The following is a 10200-nucleotide window of genomic DNA, read 5'->3' as shown; positions in this document are numbered from 1 at the left end:
GTCCCCGGTCCAGTGCGGGGGCAACACTGAGGGTTGCGATCCGTTGCCGGACACGGAAAAAGACAAAAGACAAAAAAAAAAAAAAGAGATGAGAAGAAAGAAGTTTGTGTTTGATGGGTTTTAAGCCCATTAGGTGTTTGTTAGTGATGGGGTACTGTGGGACATCAGGGAACAAAGAGAGGTTCGGCAATTTAACAAGGATAGGGGAATGGTGCGTAGCAATGGAGGAAGAAGAAGCATCCCATACTAGGAATTAACCTTGTCCGAGGAGGAGGGGAAGGTGGAAGCCTCAGGGGCCAGCTCTGGGTGTGGCCTGTAACAGGAGTATTGTAGCTGGAGTTAAAGTGTTTAGGGTAAGAGTAGCTTTGAATTTGAGAAGAATATCCCATCCCAGTAAGCGGGCAGGGCATTGAGGCATTTTTAAGAATTTGTATGTGAATTGGGTGTGATGTAGGATGCAGGAAAGGGGTTGAGTGATCTGTGGGTGGTATTCTGATCCCGTGACCCCTATATTATGATAGAGGACGGGGTTGTTGGTCCTGCATACTCAGGAAGGGTAGAGTAAATGGCTCCTGTATCAATGACAAAAGAGATCGGCTTACCTGCTACGAAGTGAGTTACCGTGGGCTCACGCCTGGTTATCTCCGTGGGGGCTTCAGGCCCTGGGCATCGTCAGTCTTCTTCCTGGGCAAAGCCTGGAAGCTCTGGTAGGGATGGCCGTGAAGCCAAAGGCAGTAAGTTGGGGACTGGGCCACTCCCTCTCTGGCGAGTGGAACAGTCAATCCCCAAGTGATCTGGCCATTTGCAGTGAGGACAGCTTATGACAGGCCCATGCTGAGTGGCCCAGTTAACTGCATTTGAAGCAGTTCCCGGGTGCCTTGTCCCTTGAGGCAGCTGGCTTTGGAGTATGTGAGCCTTGGATGGCATTAGGCAGGAGCTGGTATTTGGCCTGATCTCTTTTATAGTTTTGAATATCAGGGGCTGATTGGGTAATGAAATGAGAGTGCAAGAGGGCCATGCCTGCAGGGGAGTTTGGGTCTATACGTGTGTATTCATGTAAAGCCTCAGAGAGGCGGGTTAGGAACTTGCTGGGATCTTCAGTGGGTCTCTGTGTGATCTCTCTAAGCTTGTCATAATTGACTGACTTGTGAGTAGCCTTTTGGAGGCTGTAAATCAAGTGTGTGATCATGTTATCCTGGAGATCCCAATCCCTGTGGCCAGCTTGGTAGTTCCAATTTTGGTCCGTGCAAGGAACAGCAACGGCTCCTACAGGCTGCCTATTTTGAGCGTGTACCTGAGCCACCATCCAGACCTACTCCCTGTACATGGACTTGGACAATTCCTTCCGTCCCAGTCACTTCACGGAAAGGTTATAAAAGCCGGAGCTGAGGCGGGGTTGTTACCTGATGAAGGGGGAGAAGGAGAGGGGTCGAGCTGAGGACGAGCATGTTGAGGTCAGGTGTGGGGAAGAGAAACGTGGAGGGCTGATGGATCGGAAGATTGATCCGAGTCTGGAAGAAGAGGTTGAGCATGAGCTAGGAGAATTTGACACATAGGACAGTTTTGACAGAGAGAAGAACATGTTCAGAGATAGGAGAAGGCCTGAACAAGGAATCTCTATAGCTTTTGCCATTTTGGTGAGTGTCTAAATTGAGTGCCATCTTGTGGCCACTGTGATCCATTGTAAGAGGCATTTGAGTTTTAATGTCTCCCTGGAGGCCAAGAAATTGGCCAGGAGACGGCCCAAGGGCGTAGAGTGTGGAGGTTTGGATCATGAGGATCCCATTTAGAGGGTGAGAAAATGCAGTCATTCCTGGTAGAAGAAGCGTGCCAACAAAGAGCGTTCTCTCTGTTGCCCACCTTTTTTTCAAGAGAAAAAAAAGCCAACCGACCAGCTAATGAAGCATCCTTCAATAGCTGGGGGGCATGAGAAGGGTTCCCTCAGCCAGACGCCTGGGCTTTCATAGAGATCTGAGTTGTAGGGAGAGTAGTCAGGAGAACCATACAAGTAGGCTGGACAGACCCACTGACTCACCCTGAATTGAGGCCGATGTTGGATGCATTGGTCTGAAATGGCAAAAGGAGAGAGAGTCCCTAGTGTACATGGTTCCGGCAGGTCCGGGAAGGGTGGCCGAGGGCCAATCACTCCCAGAGAGAGGGGATTGCCCACAACGTCGGCAAAACCCGGGTTTCGGCACCGTCCGGGAAGGGTGGCCGAGGGCCAATCACTCCCAGAGAGAGGGGATTGCCCACAACGTCGGCCAAAACCCTTCCCGGGTTTCGGCACCGTAATGAAAGAAAGTGACCCGAAATGCTGGGTACCATTCAAGCATTATTAAAGAAAGAAATCTGCTGGGCTGTGCTTAGAGGGGCACAGGGCCCAGGGCTGCCCTGAAAATGGTGGACAGCCCCAACAATGGGTTTGCGAGAGTTTATATTAGCTTTTGGGTGCAAAATGTATTGGGGGAGGGACCATTAGGTTGATGTAACTGGGTGGAGAACTGCACTGATTTTTAGATTTTCTATTTCTTTTTATGTCAGTTTTGGTAATTGTGTCTTTCAAATAAGTTGCCCCTTTCATCTAAGTTGTTGAATTTATTGACAGCAAATAGTTTACAGTAGTTTCTAATTATCTTTTTAATATCTTTAGGAACTGTAGTGAGACCCCCTCTTTCATTCCTTATTTGACAATTTTTGTTTTATCTCTTTTATCCTGGATAGTTCATGTAGGGTTTTATCAATTATTGCTATTTTATTTTTTTTTAATGTTTTCAAAGAATCAGCTTCTGGTTTTACTGATTTTTCTATTGTTTCTATTCTATTGATTTCTGCTGTTATCTTTATTGATAGATATTTACACACTGGGAGACACAATTATGGTCTGACTTTGGAGTTTTGGCAGATCTGGGTTCAAATTCTGGCAAGTTTCCCTACTAGCTTTTTTTGGGTGCGTGTGATCCGAACCCTCGGGCGGGAGCGCTGCCGCGCTTCCCAAGCGGCGCACTATCCAGTGCGCCACCGGGCCGGCCCATTATTTCCTTTTTTATACTTTGCATTTCATATGCTGTTTTTTCTAACTTCTTAACGTGGAAACTTAAATGACTGATTTTAAAACTTTGTTTTCTAATATAAGCATTTAAAGCTGCACATTTTTCTCTAAGTGCTGATTTATACATTAATAAAATTTTGATATGTTGCATTTTAATTTTCATTCAGTTTGACATATTTTCCTCATGATTTTGCAATTGCCGTATGGGCTATTAAGAAGCATGTTGCTTAATTTCCCAATATTTAGGACTTCTCTAAATATTTGATTTTTAATTTATTTTGTTATGGTCAAATAACATATTCTATATGATTCAAATCCTTTTATATCTATGGAGACTTGTTTCATGCTTCTGTATGTGGTTCATTCTGTTAAGTATTTTATGTATAATTGAAAAGAGTATATAAACTATCATTGCTGTGTGTGATGTTCTATAAATGTCAGTCATGTCAAGTTGGTTGACAGTGTTGTGGAAATCTTCTGTACTTACTGTTTTCTGTTTATATTATCTAATACTAAGAAAGGAGTGTTGAAATCTTCTACTTTAATTGTGGATTAGTCTGTTTCTTTCAGTTTTACTTGTTTTGCTTTATGTACTTTGAAGCTCTGTCAGTGGGTACATATGTATTTAGGATTATTATATCTTCTTGATGAATTAATCCTCTTATTATTATGAAGTATGTTTGTTTACCTTTATAATATTTCTTGTCCTAAAGTCTAGTTTGTCTGATGTTTATTATTACCACTCTAGCTTTCTAATGATTAGTGTTTGCATGGCATGTCTTTTTTATATCCTATTACTTTTAACCTACCTGTGTGAGTTTCTTGTGCATAGTATATGGTTAGCATTTGCTTTTTAATCCATTCTGTCTCAGCCTTTTATTGGATTGTTTGGTCCATTTGAATTTATCAGTATGGTTGGGTCTAAGCCTATCATTTTCTGTTTTTTGTTTTTCCTGTCTTGGTTCCTAGTTTCCTTTTTTTCCTTTTGAAAAATTGTTTTTTTGTGTGTTCTGATTTATTTTTTGTATGTTTATTATATATTTATTTATATTTTTATTGTTTTATTATGTCTAGTGGTTGCTCTAAAATTTAAAATATGCACTTTTGTTATATCACAGTTTTCCTTCAAGTTATATGGTATAAGAGCCTCACAACAGTATTCTTCTATTTCCCTCACTCACCTTTTGTACCATTATCATCATGTATTATACTTCTGTGTAGATTACTAACCCTATAATACATTATTATTTTTTTAAATAGTCAATTATCACTTAAAGAAATTTTTAAAATGATAAAACAAAAATTTCAAATATTTACCCAAATATTTCTTGTTTCCTGCATTCTTCCTTTGTTTTTGTATAGATCAGTTTCCATCTGATATCCTTTTTTTCAGCCTGAAGAAATTTTCAGCAGTTTTTGTAGCACTGATCTGCTGGTAATTAATTCTTTCAGCTTTTATTAACCTCAAAATGTCTACATTTTTGAAAGCCATTTTTACTGGACATATAGAACTCTTGGATTTCCTGCTTCTTATCATTTTTTTTTTTTTTTTGTCCTTTTTGAGACCGCCGCACTGCGCTCAGCCAGTGAGCGCACCGGCGGCCATCCCTATATAGGATCCGAACCCGCAGCGGGAGCGCTGCTGCGCTCCCAGCGCCGCACTCTCCCGAGTGCGCCACGGGCTCGGCCCACTTCTTATCATTTTTGATTGTATACTGGATATTGTGAATATTAACTTGTTGAGAATCTTGATTTAGTTGTCTTCATTAAAGTATGTTGAATTTTGTTTTGGCAGGGGGTTACTTGCATGCCAACTTGATTTGTTCAAATTCTTTCCCCTTCTCCATCATCTTTTGGTTCTGCTTTTCTTATTATTGGCTTCATTCTTGGTTAGAATCTTTTGATGTTATAGGAAAGATGGCTCCTGCTGTCTTATAGGTTGCTATATTAGCCCGTTTCTTTTGCTTATAACAAAATACTTGGAACTTGGTAATTTATAAAGAAAATGAAATTTATTACTTATGGTTTCAAAGTCCAGGGAACACATCTGGTGAGTCTTCTTTGGTGGTGGCTTTACAGCAATGCAGGGGTCTCACGTGGCAGAAAAGGCAGAGCAGAGAGAGACTAACCTCTCACGTGCTCCTCTTTAAAGCCCTCAGAACCATGCCCATGACCACCATTATTAATCCATTCACTATAGTATGGTCCTACAATCTAATCACCTCTTCAAGGCCCCACCTTTTAATTACCGTAATAGGACTTCCCACCCTTTTTATACTGTCACAGTGGGGGTTAAGTTTTGAGGGGACATTCAACCCAAGGCTGTTGCTCTTTTAAAAGGAGAAAGAATGATTCTCCTTCTTAGAATTCATATGAATCTCACCTAGAGAAGGCTGACCTAACTGGGTCACATGCCCCCAGCTGTGCCAACCACAGTATATTGGTTGATGGGGTATTTTGTTGGACCTACCCTGCGATAGATACCCTCATAGAATCACACTAGGAAGAGAAGAGGAAGTTTTCAGTAGGAAGAGATTTAGGAAAGACACTAAGAAAAAAGAAAAGATGTCCATTGTAATTTCTAAGAGCTCTTTATATCTTAAAGATATATAAAATTAAACTCTCAAGTTCCATGAGGCCAGGGGTTTTTGTCAGTTTTGTTTACTACCATATCCTAAGCACCTGGAATAGTACCTCAATCACTATAGGTGTTCAGTAAAAATATATTGATTAAATGAATAAGGATATATATATATATATTTTTGATGCCTGACCAGTACAGGGAAGGGATATTCATTTTAATCACCTGTTGTGATTTTGATGTTCAGAAAGTTAAATTTGTTTTTGCCTAGTCTATCAATCTTTTCCTTTATGATTACTTCCTTTTGCTTTTATCTCTAGAAACTTTATGTGATGGCCTTGCCATATTTTAAGCCCATAAAGAAGTTAACACAAAAATTAAGTTTAAATATATAGTATTCACATTTTTGGTTAGATAATTCATTACTTTTTTGGATAAAAGTAATGACTTAAAATGTGCTGCCACTCACTGTATCAAGAAATATAGTACTAAATAGTTTTGTACAGAATTACTTTTTATCTTAATGGCTTTTTCATCAAAAATCTGTTTGGTGAATTATATTTGCATATACAAAAAATACTCTGGCATTCAAATGGCATGTGCCCAAAATCATCTCATGAAACGGAGGAAAGCCCCAAAGAAGCCTCAGATCTTTTACTTCCCGAGCTGCCTTTGATTTTTAGTACTTGCAGCTCTGATAGGAGAGCATAGGCACTGTGATGGGTGGTGGTGGAGGAAGTAGGATGTGACCTGGGACCAGCACATGTTAGCCTGGCCTGTTAAGGAATGCCAGAATGTGAACTGAGCTTGGGCACTGCCACTGTCCCCAAAGCTCTGGGCTTTCTGCAAGGGGATAAGGCTTTTTGTGCATGCCTCTGTTAAATGCTCAGGCAATTATAATGATTAAAAGTCTCAGAGCATGGAAAATTAGATAATTTAATTATAAGATTTGACTGCATCAGAATTTCTTAAGTAGGCTTCATTTTGAAAGATCTATATTCTCAGCTTTTGAAAAATGGAAGTGTTGTAATTGTCAATTCTCCAGCTGTAATCTACATCTATTATTTATGTACAGTACTTATATTAGATACTAATCTTTGTTTTTCACCTATCTTCTCTTAACTTTTTTATTTTTCATTTTTTGAATTTTCCCATTGTGCCTAAAACAGTTCTTCATACATAGCAATGACCCAATAAATATTTATTTATTTGATTATTTCATTTATACTAGTCTTTTGGAAGAGAAGACTGAAGAATAAATAATCTATAAATCTTGCCTGTTGATAAACATAGTTCTCTGAGGAAAACAGCCCCTGTGGTGTTAACTAAATATTTTGTTTTCTAAAAATGGGATTTTAACAGAAAAGAGTAATATTAGCATTTTATTTTTAGCAAGTTTAATATACAAAATAAACACCCCCTTCTAGAAAAGTAAAATAGTCTTCAGCTATCTGGTAGAAGAATGTGGTTTCATTATCTCAAAGCTAATGAACAATCATTAGAGCAATCAGTACATACTGTTTAATAGTGTTCTTTTTAAAATTTTTTTTATTTTTAAGGTACAGGGAAAACAATGGTGATGGACATGTTTTATGCTTATGTGGAAATGAAGAGGAAAAAACGGGTTCATTTTCATGGTTTCATGCTAGATGTGCACAAAAGTAAGTTAATAATCTGAAAGAAGTGATTTTTCAGTGGGCAAACACTACAAAATAATTTTTTATTCGTTGAATGAACATATAATCTTTAAAGAAAATTAAATTTTTTTTTGTTTAGAGTAAGATTTTATTTAGTTTCATTTCTTTCCTACTATACTGAAAGTAATGTGTCCGGAGTTGGTCCTTATCAGAGAACAGAGATTACTATTTGAAGGTCAGGCATTTTCTATTTCTACTACGGGTTGATAAAAAAATGTTAAAACATATCTGTTTCAGAAGTTATTCTTGATTAGATCCTTTACTTTGTGTTACTTTAGCATGTAGGCATTAAATTTGTATTTGCATTTATGCTTTATTGTTTTGTTGTTGTTGTTACGTTATTTCATTTTTGCACAATTTGTCTACCCAGCTACATTGCAACCTCCCCAGAGTAGGAGCTTTGTGTTTTTCTTCTAATGCTTTTATCATTTAGTACACATATAATGAATGAAGTGGGACTGGCTTTAATGCATTAGGTTAGAGACATAAATTTTATGTCCACACTAAAGTTTCATTTAGAGATTTAAAAAATATGATATAGTTGTCTAAAATGCACTATTAATATGATTTGGTCTGGTGTTGTGTTTAATTTCATCTATTTAAGGAATATATCGCCTTAAACAGAGTTTGCCAAAAAGGAAACCAGGATTCATGGCTAAATCATATGACCCGATAGCTCCCATAGCTGAAGAAATCAGTGAAGAAGCATGTCTCTTATGTTTTGATGAATTTCAGGTAAAGTAGAGAATTTTCATAGATGTGGGATGGTATATTGAGTGAAAAGTGAAGATTTAAATTTTCTCCTGGTTTTATCATTGTTTTATTTAATTTTAATTTTTTTGGTGGCTGGCCAGTATAGGGATCTGAACTCTTGATGTTGGTGTTATAACACTTTGCTCTAATCTACTGAGCTAGTTGGCTAGCCCTTATCATGGTTTTATTTATTTATTTGTTTATTTTTATTTTAATTTATCAATATACAATGTAGTTGATTTTCATGTCCCTTTACCAATTGTTTTATAAATTTATTTGGCACATTATCTCTCACCACTTTTATTTTACTGTCTTGTTTAGGGGTCGGCAAACTACAGCCTGCACAGGGCAAATCTAGTCCACCTACTTTTGTGACTTTTTCTAGTGAGAAAGTAAGGATTTGTATATTGTTAAAGATAGTTGAAAGAAGAAAAAGAAAAAACCACAGAGACCCTGTGTGGCTTGCAAACCTTAAAATACTTATTAGTCAGTCTTTTACAGGAACAGTTTGCCTACCTCTAAATTCTGGTTAATGGCTCTATATTTTCCCTACACCACAGAGATAATGTGATGATTATAAAATAATGTCTTTAAAGATGTTTGAGTATTTTTTAAAGTGTTATATAAAGAACAAGTGATTCACACATCTCATTTAAGCCTCACGACATACATATCTGTGATAAAGAAAGGGAATTGCCTTAGTTGAACTTTTAAGATTCCTTCTACTTTTAGGATTCTCTGAAATTATGCATTTGAATTGGTAATGAGTTATTTTCTGTTCTTCTGTGTTTTAAAACCTGGATTAGTAGGAAGATGATGTGGTCGGTATGCCTTTATCCCAAATCATGAATGACAGGTCTCTTTTAGCAACAGGATACATACAGCTAATAACAATCTTGATTTATGATACAGGGGAAAGAAGAATTTTCACCAGGAATGCTGTTACACTAAACCATATGTGGAGGAGGGATCTTTGCTTCTTTATACTTTTAGTCATATTAAGACAACCTGGTGTTCACCCTTTGTATTGTAGAGCTACAAAAGTTTTCTAAGGAAAGGCTTATAGAAAAGAGCAGATACTCCCCTGCCACTCTGAAGAGGCATACTAAGTACACCAACGTATTGCAGAAAGAGAAGAACCTCATTTCGTTGTTCTGTATTAACTGCTTTCAAGAACAAAAGTCAGCGATGAATCAATAAAGGCCATTTCTCTTGATTTTCCATTACTATCCTTCAACCAAAATATCTCTAAATAAAATTGAATTGGCATAGTTAAATTTATGATTAAGCTATTGAAATTGAATTTTTTTCAAAGGTATATTAATATTCAACCTTTGAAAAATGATTTATGGTTTGCAAGCTGTTTTTAAATCCATACCTCATTTAATTTTTTTATATAAAATAATTATTAATTATTTCCACATAGAGATGAGGAATCTAAAGGTATCAGAATCTCCTAGGTATCATGTAAAAATTATTACCGTTAACTTTAAAAATGTGAATTACAGAACATTCAGAGAAATGATTGGCATATTTTTATGACATGAGGGCCACTGAAAGGCAAGACTAAGAAGGTTAGGAAGCTATGAAAATCTAGCTGTCGCCGAGCCGGCTCACGCCAGGAGGATTCAAAGAGGAACTGTGTGCTGTGGGATCCTCCCCCGGGGTGCTCGCGCCCTGGTGTGGGAGATAACTCAACCACACAGGGGGCCGCAATACCGGGGGGAAGGTGGGAGGCCCAGAGAGGACCTTGACCAGGGCCGCAGGAACGCCCACAGTGTCCGTGGCAGAGGCCTGAGACCCCTTTGGGGCCAGGCGGGGCTGAGAGATGAGGATTGCAGAAGACACGCCCCAGCCCTGTACTGAGTGCACAGAGAAGGGAGGGGTCCGGCAAAGGAGGAGGAGTCTTGGAAAAAAAGACACACCCTCCGGGAGGCCCCATCGTGTGCACACAGGGAGGCCCCATCGAGTGCACACAGAGAGGGGAAATGCCCAGATAGCGAGGTGGAGACTTACATATCTCACACACCCTGTCGTGCCGGCAGGACAGGATCCAGCTGCCAGGGTCAGAACTCAAGGATCAGGGAGAACTCCCAGAGCTGACCAGAGAGGAAACTTCT

General features: G+C 38.7%; 1 protein-coding gene across 1 annotated transcript in view; it reads left to right on the top strand.

Annotated features, from left to right (window-relative positions):
* The window catches only part of LOC103598783 (lactation elevated protein 1), a gene marked incomplete at its 5' end in the record, with an annotated part of 70938 nt that overhangs the window by 36450 nt on the left and 24288 nt on the right, over positions 1–10200 (top strand). The window contains 2 exons of the mRNA XM_008582844.1: positions 7190–7291; positions 7932–8062. Of these exons, the coding sequence (XP_008581066.1) occupies positions 7190–7291; positions 7932–8062 (233 nt within the window). The remainder of the gene's footprint in view (positions 1–7189; positions 7292–7931; positions 8063–10200) is intronic.

Source organism: Galeopterus variegatus, unplaced genomic scaffold (assembly GCF_000696425.1).
Source record: "Galeopterus variegatus unplaced genomic scaffold, G_variegatus-3.0.2 Scaffold2734, whole genome shotgun sequence".
NCBI classification, from domain to species: domain Eukaryota; kingdom Metazoa; phylum Chordata; class Mammalia; order Dermoptera; family Cynocephalidae; genus Galeopterus; species Galeopterus variegatus.
Note: the sequence above shows the minus strand (reverse complement) of the source record. Positions and strands in the feature narration are given on the sequence as shown.